Source organism: Schistocerca nitens, chromosome 3 (genome assembly GCF_023898315.1).
Source record: "Schistocerca nitens isolate TAMUIC-IGC-003100 chromosome 3, iqSchNite1.1, whole genome shotgun sequence".
In the NCBI taxonomy this organism is placed as follows: Eukaryota; Metazoa; Arthropoda; class Insecta; order Orthoptera; family Acrididae; genus Schistocerca; species Schistocerca nitens.
In genome coordinates, this window is record NC_064616.1 from 706,352,927 (window position 1) to 706,371,284 (window position 18,358).

Genomic DNA, 18,358 nt, shown 5'->3' on the forward strand with positions numbered 1-18,358 from the left:
TTAAAATGATTCAGAAAAGCGTAGCCACTTTGAAATGTGCTGGAACATGATCTATGTCAAACTGAATGTTACCTTTGATAATAAAATTGAAACTTAAATCAACTTTTTACATAGTAAGTTTGCTACCAATACTTACATGAAACACTAAAAACATACTCAAAACACACATACAAGTACAGTAGTAAGTCAAACAGTGTTTGTATGAAACACCTCAGAAATACTACTGGAATATGAATTAATGAAGAATTTGTTATAAAATGATTTAATTTTAGTCATTGTAACATTACAAATAATCTGACATTCCTATTACTACATCTTAGGTTTACTCTAACATATTATTCACAAACTTTTTCACAAAAGTGTAGTATTACCTTTTATCTGGTTTCACTTCTTCATCACCTTTCATCCATGTAACTTCCCCTCCGGCATCATCAAGTTCACAAAGTAATGTGACAGTTTCCTTTTCTGTTATCTGTTGACTCTTCAACACTTTTACAAACTTGTAAGGATACTCTGTAATATGGAAACAAATCTCATGAACAGTTAACTAAATGGAGATTGATTATATTCAAACATTACCAAAAATTTGAAGAACTAAACTTTCTAGTCTTTTATCTTACCAATTATTTTAACTGTTGTCGTGGTTTTATCATCCTGCTTAGCAATTCGGCAAGAATATTCACCACTGTCAGTAAGTTCACAATTCTTGATTGTCAACCGGCAGATACCAGCTAAGTCCTTGCTCATTTCATATTTATCTCCCTCCTTTACACAAAAATTAAAGTGTGAGTATAAAAAAATTAAATTTTTAACTACAGTTAGTAATCTACATTAAAAGCCAAATTAATTAACTGAAGTTATACCTCAAGTTTTGTGTTTCCTTTGTACCAATGTATAATAGCCATGCTGCTGCTAACAGTACATTCCATAGATGTTTCATGCTTTGTGAAACCTTCTATTTTCTTGCTTAAAGGTTTCAAAAATGAGTATACTGGATCAGCCTCTGTAAAATAAATATTGATCACAATGGTATTCATAAAACACTCATAATGTCTAATATGCCAAATGATTTACATACATAAATAAATCAACCACAATAGAAGAAACTAGCATGGAATGTGTTTTGGTATGTTCAGATTTGATTTGCAACTAGTGCAAGTAACTGAAATGGGTGTGCTGTTTTAATAGCATCACCTATAGTTTTACAAAAACCTTGGAGTTACAAAAAACTTATCAGGTTATCTTCAGTTTGTGCTGATATTTTAATAAGAAATGACAAATGCTTTCATGAAAACACATTATTTATGTGTAAGTTGACTGCTGGTTACAGAAGTTGAAATTACTGGAGAAAGTAAATTCTTAAGTTATTTCACACTGGAATAAATGTAACATTTCTTTCTGTTTGTTTATGGAACACAGGAAAAACACACTTCATAAGAGCAATAGTGGGAATGAAAACAAGTTTCTTCCAGGATGTGGGCAAAACAACATATACTGATGTTCATGAGAACGTTTGATGCTTTACATTCTTTCTTCTTAGGTGCATACCTGAGAACATATTTATTTATAAAATAGCAAACATAGCATTAACGTTTATGTTCCAGAATATCATAGCTTACCTTCAACATTTAAGAATGCAGTGCATGAAATACCTCCAATTTCAACAGTATATTTTCCAGTATCTTCAACTTTGGGCATGTTAATGATAAGTTTGTACACATCATTTTCATTAACAAATTTGTATTTCGAGCCAGGAAACAGCTCCTGCATTGAAGAGAAATACTGGTAAATTATGACATGCACAAATGAAAATTTACAGCCATGTCAAGGAAATTTTATCCATGTGAAAACTTGCCTCTATATAATTTAGACTTATTTCCATATTTAAACTTAAGCAGACATGATACATAATGAGAACTTTTTTAATCATAATTCATGTGTTTGTTTTATTAATCACTCAATTACTTTTATTTTTGATGAATGAGTCAGTAGAGAATGAATGCTATGCTGTAGTTGGAAGTAAGTGAGCATTTAGGTGTGACATAGAGAGTAGCTGAAATGAACATACACTACATGAAACAGTATCAATTTAGATGAACAATCTAAAAGATGACTATGATGTCAAAAATAGAATTATGAATCCTAAACACTGGTTGTTGCCACTAAGGGGAATATTTGGTTCTGCACAAACATGTGGCTAGCATTATGTTTAACAACAATCAAACTCATATTTATATGTTATCAAAAGTTCTGGCAGAATGTTAAAAATTTAGGAGTAACATAAACCACTCATCTGACAGTAGAGGAGTTGATTTGTTGACAGGCACTTTAAAAAAGAGTGAGAACTTCATTATCCTTTAGATGCATAGAGCTAGGCTACACTGTGCCAGCTGAATATCAATCCATTTGTGTGTGCGTGTGTGTGTGTGTGTGTGTGTGTGTGTGTGTGTGTGTGTGTGTGTGTCTTCTATTTAAGTTTTCATTCTCTTTTGTGTCCCTGTCAATGACTCAATCTTCCAGTCTTCTATTACTCAATGAGTTATTTCCCTTACTCCAAAATTATTTACAAACTCACATTTATTAATTACCAAGACTTTGGAGGAGTTTAGAAGGGAAAAATATGTGGCATAGTAGGCACTTACAGCTATGTGGGCATTTTTCTTTTAGTAAGCAAGCTTATTTCAGTCAGATTTCCTTGCAAATCAGCACTTTCAAATCATTAGTGTCCGAAAAAGGACTATGTATTAATCACACACTGTTGACAGGGGATGACCCAAGGAAGCCATACTGAGACCCCTTTTATACATATTATATATGTGAGGTCTTTATGATTGTTTCTAGCTATGTGTAACTATCTGGCAGTTCAAAGATTATTTTTCTCTATATTCAACAGTCCTCTCTAAAACAGTGAAAGCAATTGTCAATCATATTGTACCAAAGCTAACAATTTAGCTGAAAGAGAAAAAATAATCTAAAAATGCCATCAGTGGTCATTTTTACATGAAGAAGAGTTCTGCATTATCCTGATATTATGAAGGATGGTGGAATCAAGGTCACATCCAAAAATCCCTTTAAATTTCTGATTACTGTGGAAAGCTCATATAGTTACCATTTCAACAAAGACAGAAACACAGATGAATGCAAAAGATTCCTGTAAAATCATTCTTGGACTACAACTAAATAGTTTGCAATGGTAGGACAATTAACTCGATTAACAGACAAGTCATTCTCCAGTATCGTTTCATTCGAACATGCCCTGTAGCCATACTCACCACTCCTGTGAGTGCTCTACATGCAGAGTCAGGCAAAATACCATTGGCTAGAAGGAAGGAAGAACTTGCAGATGAACTCATGTTGAAAGAAAATCCACAGGAAGACCATAGTTAAATAAACAGGTTATTGAAGTACCATTTATAGATATCAAAATTCACCAATTTCATGACAGACATAAGAATGATGCTATGATTAAAATTGTTTAAATGGTGGGCCTTGCTTGGCAACAAAACACAAGAATACAAAATCTTACCACAAATCCTAATTCTATTCAGATACTGAGATGAAAAGCTACTAGTGTTTGATAACACTGATAAATGGCACAAAAGTTCTACAAAGCTGAATCTTGAAATCAACATATTACTTAATACCATACACCTAGAATAACACAAGCTTATATGGTTGGATCAAGCAAGGAGAAGAGTAAGCGGTGCAACATACAGCGCCACAGAAAATTTGCAATCTCTTTATTGCCTACCTAAAGAATCAACTATCTGTTATGCAAAAGCCATCGCAATCAGGGAAGCAGTAAAACATGACAGATCTTGGACACAAAGTAAGATAATGGTAATAACTGATTTCCTATTTATACTGGAGAGTCCTAAAAATCCCAGAAGGAGTACAAATGTACTGTCTATAATTATAGATATTACCACAAAAGCCATACAAATATGCCAGCAGTCATAATAAAGAACTTTTAGGGGATTCCAGGACACTGCAAACTCAGGTGAAATTCTCACCAATACAGTTCCTTATATAGAAAAATAAGTTTAATCAATAATAAAAGGTAGAAACAACGAGGACTGGTAGATGCAATTGAATTAAGTCACAATCACATAATAAGTGCATCATTGAAAACTGCAGCCCAAACCCGCATCACTTCCATGGTTCACAATTTGAAATAGAAATCGTCAATGCATAACAATGATCATGTATGTGAAGTTAAACATTAGTAAATTTTCTACCCACCTATCCCATATAGGACTGTGGTTTGTGCAATACAGATGGGAATGTGAACCATGCAATATTTTCGTGCATCAGGTATAAGTCAAAACAAAAATATTTTCACAGGTCCTTGCTGTAATCTTAGACAACTGACTGATATTAAAAGTGATGTTTAGTTATCTGAAACTATGTCATCTGACTGCATATAGACCCTATGTGACTCTGTTGGCTTTCCTGGCACAATAAGTCTTGAAAGTCTCTTTGGGTTAGCTGCTGGGTACTAATATATATAACGATTTATCATTGCCGCTGGTGTTCTACTAAGGGTGGTGCCACTTGCCCGGTCTCGGAAGGCAGCAACTGTGATGGGCAGCACATGTGCCATGTACACTGTGGAGGCCTATATAGATTGTCAATTCACAACCTTGACAGCAGTTCTCAGTGGGACGCAGCTGCAGAAGCAGCATTCTCCTGAAGATGGCGAACAGTTGGATCACTGAAATATTGAATCTAGTTGATTTTAGTATCTGACAGCAAACCTGAAGAGACTCTCAATACATTTAGACCCTATGTTTGCAATGTACATGTACATTCTGTGATGATTTTATTACACATGCCTCCATAGGAAAAGTTCCAAAGTCAACATGGTCACTTAACTTAACCATGAGAAGAAAGCTACTCCAGTGTGACATTAAAATATTTTACATGTTGGACTGAACTGTCACAAATTTAAACTTTGTAGAAAAATCTTAAGGGAGAACTTGCTGACGCAATAGCAGAAGCTGTAGGGTTAAGTGGAGTTAAGCACAAATAGGAAAGTTATTTTGCTGAAGCAGTTACAAGACATAAATAATTTGTCTAATGGCTCCTGGAGTACTTGTGTATGTAAATCCAGTACATGAGGGGTTGGTATTAATATCATTGCAAAATATAATTTCCACACTAAGTGGAGGTTAACAGTACCTTCCGAAGCATTTTACAACAGCATAATGAGTTATGCAATTATCATGGGTTTGTGTCTCTGTGCCCTTGGCTGCAACAACTCATCACTATAACGCACATATAACTTGTTCACTATATTTACCCTATATGTACAAGTTTGAAGAATTCACTAGTGTTGTTTTTCACTTCTTTATAAATGTTCTGCATTTAGATATCAAGTTCACTTGTAGAAATCAAAATGAAGGACATGTACTTACATCTTTCCGGAACATCCACTTTGGTTTTGCATTTGGTTTGGAAAACACAGCATCAAATACTACTTTCTTATCTTTTCCTTCCTTCGCTACCTGATCCACTAATGGCTTCAAAAAGGACTCTTGTTTCTAAAATAGAAAGGAAAAAGATGTAAATCTGTTCAGTCAAAACTATGATGGAAGAAGAGCACAGCACTGATTTGCACAGTAGTTTCTTGCATCCACCAGTTTTCATCACAGCCAAATACAAGGTTCAGCTGTAAAATCTACAAAAAAAAAGGCAACTAAGTGTTCAACAAATGATGTCACTGAAACTGGAAAAACTTCTCTGAAACTAGAAAGACGTATGTAGAATCACATAAGGAAATAATTAACATACACTGAAGTTCAGACAAAAGAAAAAATAACATTCATGACAGCAGAAATATGAAGAAATACTCATACGTTTGTGGACACATGCATGCGTACATAAAAGATGCACATTTGTGCATATCCTCTCTCCTCTCTCTCTCTCTCTCTCTCTCTCTCTCTCTCTCTCACTCACTCACACACACACCCACCCACACACACACACACACACCTGAAATGCTGTTCTACTCAACTGTTTGATTATTTTCTACATTCACAGAGTATTCTAAAATAAGCTGTGCCTCAGACAGTGAAAGAAAGCTTTTATAATTGATAGTAAATTTTACAACAAATACAGTTATTAGCAATTATGAAAAAATGTGTTGTCTCTTCATAATGTTGCACTGAAATCCAAAATCTCAGTGGACAAGGATTTGCACTAATATTTATGTTTGCATCTAGACTGAAAGCACAACTGTAATACTGCAAGAGCCTCCAAATTATGAAAAACATACACTAATGGCAATGAAGAGTTCTGGTAGCAAACTGAATATGACTTAAGAACACTATGACACATTACGCACAGCAAAATGATATTTTTGCTACAACAAATCTAAAGCACATACACTCTAGGTTGGGAACAAAAAATAATGATGCACCATGAAAGAATTATGTGAATGGGACAGATATCTGTAGACGTGATGTACATGTGCAGGCAAACAAATGATTACAATTTCAGAAGAAATGGATGATTTATTCAAGAAAAACTGTGTCAAAAATGCTCAAAATGCTCTCAACTGGGGAGAGATCCAATGACCTAGATGGCGAATGTAGGGTTTGTTAAGCATGAAGACAAGCAGTATAAATTCTTGTCATGTATAGGCTGGCTGAAATGCAAGCCCAGGATGCCTTGCCATGAAGGGTAACAAAACAGAACACAGAATTTCGTTGATGTACCACAGTACTGTAAGGGTGCATGGACAACATCCAAAGGGGTCCTGCTTTGAAATGAAATGGCAACCCAGACTATCTGCTGAGGCTGCCCACTTCAGACATTGTAGTGCCTACTGCATCGGCATCCCACTTCACGTCCAACCAAAATGGGACGCCTGTATCATAGGACATATATTCACCATGAAAATCTATGTTGTCTGTGTTGTCAACACAAATATGTACTGGTAACCACAACACAACACAAGTCCAGGTCTCTACCAACGGCCGCCAGAGACCGCTACCCATTCATGGGGCCTGTAGAACAGCTTCACCAGAGGTTGCAGCTAGCCCAGGCACTACTTTGCTATGCCAGGCAAGTGATCGCAAATAGTTGCGGTAGATATATCCACCAAACGGGCTTTATAGGACGGTGCACCACCGGCAAAGGGCAGTTCGACACACCGCTTGGAAGTATGCAGAGCTGTCACCCCGGCAGCCCACGGCCAGACGCCTCTACTAGCTGGCCAATCTCTTGCTGATGGACTTGGGATAATCGATGAACATCTTGACACTGTATGATTGTTTGGTTGTGATCTCTCCCCGCGAAGAGTCCAGTCTTTTCTATTATTATTTGTTATTGTACATTGGTGATGATCTACAGTTGGGATCGAGTCTGTTGTTCTTTTGGAAATTGTATTATTGTTTCGTTTTGGTGAGTCCAATAAATTGTTTTTGGACTTGTGTTTTCCACATTTCTATTCTGCTAGTGCAGATACTTCATTATCACTCCTAGTCGTCAGGCTTTATGATGGGTGGCTGTCAGGTTGTCACTCCTGGTTGTTGGGCTGTATTGTGGGCAACAGGTAGGTTGGTATCCCATCCCTGTCTGGGGCATCTCCGGACATGTCTTCACTGGGTCATCGGGGTTCAATTTGAAGTTGGACTCAACACTGAAGACATTTCTTCTACAGTCAATGAGATTTCAGTCCAAAGACATTCCTGGAGATGCCCCAGACAGTGGTCAGATACTGAGCAGACTGTCACCCACCATGCAGCCTGACAAACAGGAATGATGGTTCATAGAAAGACCCCTTTTGTTGTCATTCACAACACCCTTATTGCACAGCAGTAAGTTGGCAATATTCTACACCCCATTTTGTTGCCCTTCATTGTAAGTCATCCTGGGCTTACATTTCAGCAAATAATGCCTGTCGCACATGGCCTGAATTTCTATTACTTGTTTTCATGCTTGCCCAAACCTACCTGGGCTAGCATGGCTGCCAGATCTCTGCCAAACTGAAAATTTTTGGAGCATTATGGGTAGGTCCCACTAACCAGCTCAGGAGTTTGACAATCTAATGCAGAAACTGGACAGAATTTGGCATGATACAGCCCAGGACATCCCATCAACCCTATCAATCAATGCCAAGCAGAATAACTGCTTGCATAAGAGCCAGAGGTGGACCAACACATTAATGACTTGCTCAATTTGTGAAGCTCTTGATCCTGAATAAATAATCAAATTTTCTGAAATTGTAATCATTTGTTTATCTGTACATGTACATCACATCTACCGATTACCACTACATTTGGATAATTCCTTCGTGGTGCATTGTCTTTCTTATCTGTGTGTGTATTAAGATCAACTATTCCTTCCTCTTGGTTATCATATGATATCATACTAGCAGTTTTCAGTCAACAACACATCTGAAACAGTATTATTGTTATGTATGAGATGGATGGCATTCTCATGTAGTCTTCATAAATATTTCAGAACTAAGAACAAATACCCATAAACAGCATTAAGGTACATCTTCTGTGTCTCCCAACAGCAACAAAATATGCACAGACACATCAGAAAAGACATCCTTTAGTATTTCTTAAAACCTGTGAATAACTAATGAGATCATCATTTGTTCTCCACATATAGATCTCAGGACATGTTGGAACTGATCTGTTTCTGCCTCAGACCTTCTAATGTATGAACTATTTTAGTCATTTTGGTATAAAATAAATTCCATCTACATCTACATCTACATCCATACTCCGCAAGCCACCTGACGGTGTGTGGCGGAGGGTACCATGAGTACCTCTATCGGTTCTCCCTTCTATTCCAGTCTCGTATTGTTCATGGAAAGAAGGATTGTCGGTATGCTTCTCTATGGGCTCTAATCTCTCTGATTTTATCCTCATGGTCTCTTCGCGAGATATACGTAGGAGGGAGCAATATACTGCTTGACTCTTCGGTGCAGGTATGTTCTCGAAACTTTAACAAAAGCCTGTACCGAGCTACTGAGTGTCTCTCCTGCAGATTCTTCCACTGGAGTTTATCTATCATCTCCGTAACGCTTTCGCTATTATTAAATGATCCTGTAACGAAGCGCGCTGAACTCCCAACGCCATCCACAAGATCATTTATGTATATTGTGAATAGCAACAGTCCTATGACACTCCCCTGCAGCACACCTGAAATCACTCTTACTTCGGAAGACTTCTCTCCATTGAGAATGACATGCTGCGTTCTGTTATCTAGAAACTCTTCAATCCAATCACACAATTGGTCTGATAGTCCATATGCTCTTACTTTGTTCATTAAACGACTGTGGGGAACTGTATCGAACGCATTGCGGAAGTCAAGAAACACGGCATCTACCTGTGAACCCGTGTCTATGGCTCTCTGAGTCTCGTGGACGAATAGCGCGAGTTGGGTTTCACACGACCATCTTTTTTGAAACCCACGCTGATTCCTACAGAGTTGATTTCTAGTCTACAGAAAAGTCATTATACTCGAACATAATATGTGTTCCAAAATTCTACAACTGATCGACGTTAGAGATATAGGTCTATAGTTCCGCACATCTGTTCGACGTCCCTTCTTGAGAACAGGGATGACCTGTGCCCTTTTCCAATCCTTTGGAACGCTACGCTCTTCTAGAGACCGACGGTACACTGCTGCAAGAAGAGGGGCAAGTTCGCAATTACCCGCAAATTATATAACTTTCTTTTTTCAAGACAAAATTACTTTAATTTGGTACATACTTGTCAACTTATATGATATAATAATTTCATCCTTTCACTCACTAGAACACCAAATGTCTGGCCAAAGAAGCCTTCTCATCAGTTACCAAAATTTTTTGTGGTATTTAAGGCAACCCCACAGCTTGCCCTCAGAAACCTTACTATCTGGATACATGTAATGTAGCTTTTGTGATCCACACCCTCAAGCAACTATTTTTGTTGCCCAATTGCTGTTCTTCAATTGCACTGTGCTTTCTTATACTTATTCATGTGAATTTTTCTTATGTGTTCTATTTTGTATCAGTGTTCTCTCTGACTACAGATTATAGTCATGCTCCAAATCGAATATTCTTCAGATGCAAATGTTAGACAGTCATACCTTCATTTGACTTTATGCTGATGGTAATTTATATTAATCAAGAAAATGACTAAATTAGGTTGCTTGATAAATATAAGACTTTTGTTTTGCTGTAAGTCTGTTCATGTTCAATTTGTGTCAACTGTATTTTTGTGAATGATCTGTTTACTTCCTCCTGTTGTTAATACCACAATAACATCAGCAACATGGATCATAAAGAGACAACTTCAGCAAGTGAAAGTATGGCCTTGTTCTTGATGAAAATAAAAACATCCACATTATGTGATTTTTTTTACAAATTGCATTATATTAAGAGACCAAAATGGAATAAGCTTTCCAGTATCCAACACAATAATATTCTTGCCTAGTTATTCTTTATGTTTTTTCCTTTATTTTAAATATTTGTAAGATTCCCCAATCTTTGACTATAGATACACCCCCATATAAAGTAGAGAGGGATCATCCACTTTATTCTACACTGAGAATTCCAGCTCTCCTACAACATATTATGAGTGAATTTATTTTACTTCTGATACACTACTGCACATCATAACAAAAAAGATGTGAAAATACAAGGCAGAAAGAAGAAAAACTACTCATTTAAGAGCAGTATATGAACAGAGATCTTTAGATGGTACCTATTAGAGAATAGATACATTAAGTCTTCGATGTATATTGCTGTATTGACTATTTCATCCTTCTCCACTATTAGAAGAGATAACACATTAGCTTACACAGTATAAGTGAACAACACAGCTACACCTGCTGACAAGATGTTGATCATACATAAATACAGTTATTCTTTCTAAGCAAATTATTTCTCTGTCTGTTGTATGGAGCATTCAAAACACTTAGCTACAATTCAGTTGAGAAGATAGTTCATTAGCTGTCAGAATTGGAAAAATTAATTGATAGAAAGCTCTAACAAACAGACAAAGAGGGGATCAGAGAAAGACAGAAGGAAAAACATTCAGACCTCATTTATATGTTATGTTAGATCTGTTTCACTGTGGGCAGCATGAAACATGACACTTTCTTTAAAGAACTTCATTATAGTTCATAAATGAGACACAGATCTAGATTATACATTCATTACACACAAACACTAGCAACTGCACTCGTATTATGGAACATATATAATTCTAAGACATAAAATGTACAAGCAATAGAGACAACACATATAAAAAAGAAATGGGGACAATACATGAAGGCAAGAAGTAGTTGTTATATGACCACAGGAAAGCTAGAAACATAAATATAAAAAAGAAAGTTTACAGCAGCAGTTGCTGCACAAGAATCAAGAGAAAGTCAAACTGAAGATCAGCAGTTTCAAGAAGAACAGAAATCGACAGAACAGAAATTTCAGCACATATTAGTCCAACCTCCTTCTTCTGAAAATGGTGAAGCACTGGCCAATCAGGGATCAACTCAGCTAGGGAGCGGCGGCGCGATGGCTGTTTGACTACCCTCTCACTATTCTAAAACACAAAGTTTTCTTGTGAATAATTCACACATCTAACAGATGTTTCTCATGCAAAGAAGTGAGGACAGATTCCAAAGTGCCTTTATTAAAATGTCATATGGAGAAAGTTTTAACCTTTTTTGTTATGAAACATGCAATTGTTCCAAAATTATAATGTTAATTTGATTAGTGTTTTGTGGTAATCAGAGACTGAAACATCTATATTCAAAATAAAATTTGTGTAAAAAAATCTCCTACAAATAGGAAGTATTCAGATTATAAATAATTAGTTGAAGACAGAATAAAAATGACAAGATCAGCATATGAGTTTCAAACTGAGCAGATCAGAAAATTCCAGATGATATAGAAGAAGATGAATATAGAAAATTAATTCCAGGCTTTAAAATTGTGTATTTTTATACTCATTAATAATGTGACCTTGTATCAAGATAGGGATGGAAAACAAACACTTCAATAATGTGAATTTCTATTTATTGTTGAGTGTTATTATACTTGCAACATTAGTTCCAATTACAAATTTGGAAACTACAATGATGTAGCCAATCTGCTTCCAATTCTACAATACATTTTGTGTAACAGATCTTGTTTCAAAAACTGGAATGAGTTATGCCAGCCACTCAAAACAGCATGGGGAAACTGAGCAGCTTGTAAGTACATGAAAAGAAAGTTCTGCATTGTAGCCCAGATTTTAAACCTATGTTCTTCCCTCTCTTCCAGCACACTGATGATATGACAGTGATGATTGGTTTTGATACAGTTAGTGCAATTAATGTGGCACTTCATTCAACAAGCTTTATTTGTGCCACGGTAACAGGATTGTTGTTTGTGTGTGTGTGTGTGTGTGTGTGTGTGTGTGTGTGTGTCTGCACACTGTAGTAGAACACAAGTTCAAAAGCTGAGCTATAATCTTTAATTTCTTTAAAGTCCTCTTGGCTACTCAGCTTCACTGCTATTTGAGGACTCATGGACCTTACTCATTCCACTGTTCATATTCAAGCCACAATTTTTGATTATCATTTATTTTGTGGCAATTGTCCTCTTTATTGGCTAAAATGTGCAAAATTTGTGCTGGGTATCAAAGTCCCAACTTAAATTCCATTGTTCATTAAAATGAACTTAACTGGCAAATAAAGCATGACAAACTCCTTTTCACTGATGAAGTTTAAGAGCAGAAGGCAAATATGACTGCAAGTATATATGAAAACAATAAAATGTTGTTCTTTTTGTGCAAGTAGAAAGCTTTAATTCAGCCATGCATTTATAATTTGTTAATGCTTTCTACTTGTATTTGTACCAGGAACAATACATATGATGTATGTGCTGTTATTGTTTAATTCATGTCTTGTGGTACATTCCATAACCAAAAATGTGAAAGAATGTAATTATTTATCTCTATAGAACTGATATCTGAGTGTAATACCCAACATATCACATAAGGAATTACAGCCATGTCATTATTTAACACTTTGTAAACAAGCAACCACAGAGATTTCTCCCACTGTTGCTAACTTGACACCACATTATGAATTTTCCATCATAAAATAGTCTCTATTCTATTAATACTTGATACCATATTATGAATTTTCTTTCATAATGTTATTTCTGTCATGGAATATTCAGGGTTGATTCTATTTATTAGGTGGTTTAATTATCAACCAATTTTCAGGAAATGAAATTCAAGTGATGAGCATGATAATGCAGAGCTTGAGTTGTGTTGCTACATTATTGATATATATGCCAGGATGTTACATTAATCTGCATTAGGTAGAAAAATAGATAAACAGCATTATGGTTCCACTACATTCTTTCAAACTTTTTTGAAGATACAAGTAAAATATAAACATTCTGATCTTACAGTCCATGAGTCAAAAAAGTGAACTGAACAGGGCCATGGATCTCTCTCGAACTCAACTATGAGAGTGAAGATAATGCTGTCAATCCTGTGATGGATGTGAACACAGTGCTATCAAAGAGTAACTGCTTTCCTGGCATTCACAATCTGCATCCTGAACTCAAAATTAAGTGAATACCCTATCACAAGAGTGCATGTTTTCTCTTTCTACGTCTCAAGATACGAAAGAGGTAACAGTAAAACCTGAAAAAGCCACTCTCATGATACAATGATCCACAAAATTGTGACTGACAATGTACTGCAATACATTTGTCAAAATTACTTTGTTCATAAATTGCAGATAAATACATGACCTGCCAAAAAAACTGAAGCACCCAGAAGGGAAGGAAGAAAAGAAATGAAATGAAACTTTACAGGTTGCGAGGGTATGTGATGTTATTTCAGTGACTGCAAAATCCATCAAATTTATAAAGAACTTGACAATATGAGCCCACTTATCAGTATTCAGTTTCATCCCCTCTGGCCTCAATGGATGGACTAATTGTGTTTAGAAGGATACCATAAAGCTGTTGTATCATCTCCTGAGGCAAGTGGGCCCACAGATGTTGTAACTGATCCTTGGTATCATGGATACTGCCACTGGGATGGAGTTGACAAACAAGCTCTATTGGAGAGAGACCTGGAGATCTTGCTGGCCACGGGAGGAGCTCAACATTATGCAGCCAATTCATAAAGCATGTGCCACATTTGAATGAGCATTGTTCTGTTGAAAAATGGCACCACAATACTGTCGAGTGAGAGGTAACATGAGGATGCAGGATGTCCGTGACATATCATTGTGCCATCTGAGTTCCCTCAATCATTTGCAGCTGTGACTTGAAGTCATACCTCATGGCTCCCCACATAATGTTGACAGGAGTAACATCACTGTGCCTCTCCAAAATACTGGAAGAATGGAATCTCTCCACAGTTTACCACTGTACTGGCTGACAATGTTCATCTGAGGAAGTGCAGAACTATGATTCACCAATAACGTAATGCAATGCCATTCAACAGTAGTCCTGGTGACAGCACCACTCCAAAAGCAGCCATTTGCCTTGCGGTGTTAGCAGCAACAAACACTTAGGACCATAACTGCTTAGTATGGCTGCTACTATTCTTCAACTAATGGTGCAGAATCATGAAGAACATTGCAGGGATTCTGTTACTTCTTCTTGGATGGTAACCACAGATGTGAAGTGGTAACACTGTGCTTGGTGAACAATACAGCACTCTTTCCCTGTGGTGGTCAGACATGGTTGACTGGAACCTTAACAATGAGTATGCCTGCCCTCACATTTTCATGCAGTTCAATAGTGGGCCACTTCCACATATGAATGCCCCACAAATTTGCATACTGCACAATTTGACCAGCTGGCCAAATGAAGACTTACAATTAAGTCCCTTTAATACACTTTCAGGTGTTGATAATGCTGTCTCACAAGAATACATGACATATCCATGTCCTTCACAGCGATTACTCAACATTTCAACAGCTGATTCTCTTTATGCTCAGTATATACCCTACCAGGCCTGGCAATAAAACTCGTGCGGTAGCGTTCTCGCTTCCCACGCCCGGGTTCAATTCCCGGCGGGGTCAGGGATTTTCTCTGCCTCGTGATGACTGGGTGTTGTGTGCTGTCCTTAGGTTAGTTAGGTTTAAGTAGTTCTAAGTTCTAGGGGACTGATGACCATAGATGTTAAGTCCCATAGTGCTCAGAGCCATTTGAACCATTTTTTTGGCAATGAAACTAAACATGTCAACAATAATGCACTCTTGTTGCCATTCTGCCCATCACAGAGAACTGGAACTCTTAAATCATTTACATACCTGGCGATTGTGTGTGTGCCTATGTAGTTACTTTGACATCAGACTATATTTTTTGGGTGCTTTACTCTTTTTGGCAGGCAATGTATTTTATGAAGATGAGATGGAAATTTTAGTGCAAAAAATTAATAGGCATGTTGTCAGTATATGGAGTATCACTGCAGTACAGTAAAGAAAGAATTAGTGTCTCTGGATATGCAGCCATAAAGCTTTTGTTTTCTGCCAGCTGCCTACTACATGTACTACTCAGTGTAATAAATCTCGTACATGTATCTATACATTTTGCAGAATCCTTACTGACCAAAAACCCCTGAACAGTTTGCTTAAGTAACAGTTCTTTTTTTGTGATCATGCCATGTATACCTATCTAATTTATCAGTTACCATCGCACACAGCATCTGTAAAATTAACACAGCTTTTGTGACAATTTTTGTACAATATCTCAGTATTTCTTCATATGAAAAATCTGTACTCCAATTCTGCTGAACAAGCCTCATCCTGTGCTGGAGGTAATACTTCCTAAATCTAAATCGGTATTTCACTTCTCCAATGGTGGCAGTGACATGATGTGTGTTACACAGCAGCAAGAGAAATGTGAAGAACAACTAAAACCCATATTATTAGTGTTACATGATGCAAACAGGACGTTTTATACCAACAGTAAAGATACTATACAGCTGATTTAAAGGCATCTTGACAGCTTTGGATATTTTCTAAAACTAATTCAATAGATCCACAATATTCTGTATCATAGTGACCTTTTGGAGAAGTTTCCAACTGCAAAAAGCTTTAAACAAGGTTGTGTGCATGTACCTATACTTTTTGATCTGTATGTGAAAAGCATAATCCACGAAACAACATCCACATACCAGGTAAGGCTGGTGAAGTTTCATGTTCTGGCCCCTGAAGGGACTATCAGGCCTCACTATCAGCTGTGTCTTCTTCTGCCAATGGTGTCACTGGATGCAGTAAGGAGGGGCATGAGGTCAGAACACTGCTCTCCTGGTCACTGTTGGCTTTATTGACATTGTAATCACTACTAATCAGCTAAATAGCTTCTCAGTCAGCCTCATGAGGCTGACTGCACCCTGTACCATTCCTCTCATCATGGAAAAATCTCTGTCAGTATCAGAAACTGTGTGGCAGCTGCTCTGACCACTCAGTTACAGAGGTGGTCACCCACATACAAGAGCAATTTCTAAATTAGGTATCAGTTTGATTTTTTTTTTTTTTTCATATCATACTTAGCGCAAAAAGACTGAGCAAATTCTCCTAGGTAACATATGCAAATGCAGATGACAATGTTTCTGAAGCTCACAGCCTGAAGAGCTGCAACCATTTGTTAGCTTCTTCAGAGTTCACATACAAAATCTGGCATGACTATAAATACTATAAAAAAGTTTGCACAACTTGCTCCTGGAACCACAGTCCTAGACTATGGTATTATTGTCTCTGATACATATTTTTGACAGTTTGCAGGTAAATATGTGGTGTGACGTTCTTCATGACCATATGGTGGTATTGTTTTTCTTTGCAAAGGCTTCAGTAATCTTGACTGTTTATCTGTACATATTCAAACAGTTTGAATTTCCACAGGTCGAAGTACTGCAACGTGATTTCATACTGCAGCAAGAAAGTACCACTCCTCACTAGTCCTTGGCCATTAGGAAGACTTGGATGACATAATTTCAGGTCACTGGACTGGCGGAGAAGGACCCAATCCCTGGTCCCCAAGGTCACCAGCAGTAACCCTGTTAGAATGTTGGTGAAGGGTGCTTTCTACTGCACCCTGGGAAGGACCTGCAGGAGCTGTGAGCTCACAGTAGTGCAGCAATTGCACATGTCAAAGAGGACATGCTAGGCCAAACATGAGAGGAACTGGAATATCACTTACATAGCCTGCATGTTACAGATGGAGTACATAATCAACTCTGTGAAACTGCTGATAAAACTCTATGTGTGTGTGTGAACGTTATGCCATGAACCATAACTTTCTACCTATCCCCATTTCTGGAATCAAAACTGCAAAGATCATTTTGGAACACCCAGTAGAATTCATTGGATATTTCTCAACAAAGTTCCACAAACAGCCACCAAATTGGTGGTGCACTAGACAGCATTTCTTTTATTCCTGCTTACGCGACATGGTCACTTTACTAAATACTTAAAAAATTACGCTGTGGGCAAATGCCTCCACAATTTAACACTCTTTTTCTTTACTGGTATAACATTAATTTAGATATTCCCTTCCTTTTTTATCATCTTATCTTTTGTTCTGCCTACAGTTTGTGTTTTCTTTCAAGTTTAAATCTTTCAGACATTTTAAATCACCACAGATTTACTGCACATTATATGTGTTCCTGACTTATAGTTGAACTGAAGTGTTGGTTTGTAACACAAACTTTGATAGTGATTACAGTTTGTAACATATCTGACTGTGGTGTCACAATACACCTGAAGATGGTCTGTTTATAATCAAACCTCACTGTGTTGTAAATTGATTAATACAGTTGTGCACATCCATGATTTTTCAACAATTTTTACAAGCTGTAAATCATTGCTTCCTCAAAAATAACTAAACTTGGAAATTAAGAAATGGATTTACACCATAAAATCCAACTAACTACCTGGCCACTGCTGACAAACAATGAACACTACTCCAACAAGGCAACTTTCCCAAGTGTCAATAAACAGTCTTGATGCAACTTGGTAGGCGTGTAGAAGGGGCAAAATAGTGTAATACATTTTTTTTCTGGTGCTTAATTTCACTTTTAAGGTGTAAAACATGGCCTGGGAGGTAATTTGACATTATTGGTTTAGTGGGAACATTTCAAAATGATAGTATATAAAAAATGTGTTTTCCATATATAAGATGACATGTAATTAATATTCTTGAAAACTGTATAATCAACATATTTAATCATTTGAAATTTTGCAAAACACCCCACCACCATTAATTACTTTTGAAAAATGAAAACTTCTGTTACAATAAAATTAAACAAGCTTTCAAGCCACATATCTCCTGTGTAATACAGGTTGTTTCTGAAACAGCATTTTTGGAGAATAAGCTGTACACAATGCACTG

The 18,358-nt window shown here is 36.9% G+C and overlaps 1 protein-coding gene across 29 annotated transcripts in view; it reads right to left on the bottom strand.

Moving 5' to 3' along the window:
- The window catches only part of LOC126248677 (twitchin), a 523,948-nt gene that overhangs the window by 263,596 nt on the left and 241,994 nt on the right, over positions 1-18,358 (bottom strand). For all 29 annotated transcript variants that reach the window (XM_049949938.1, XM_049949935.1, XM_049949939.1 and 26 more), the window contains 5 exons: positions 5,418-5,543; positions 1,620-1,764; positions 864-1,003; positions 621-765; positions 372-513 (listed from right to left, as the gene is read on the bottom strand). In XM_049949938.1, the coding sequence (XP_049805895.1) occupies positions 372-513; positions 621-765; positions 864-1,003; positions 1,620-1,764; positions 5,418-5,543 (698 nt within the window). The remainder of the gene's footprint in view (positions 1-371; positions 514-620; positions 766-863; positions 1,004-1,619; positions 1,765-5,417; positions 5,544-18,358) is intronic.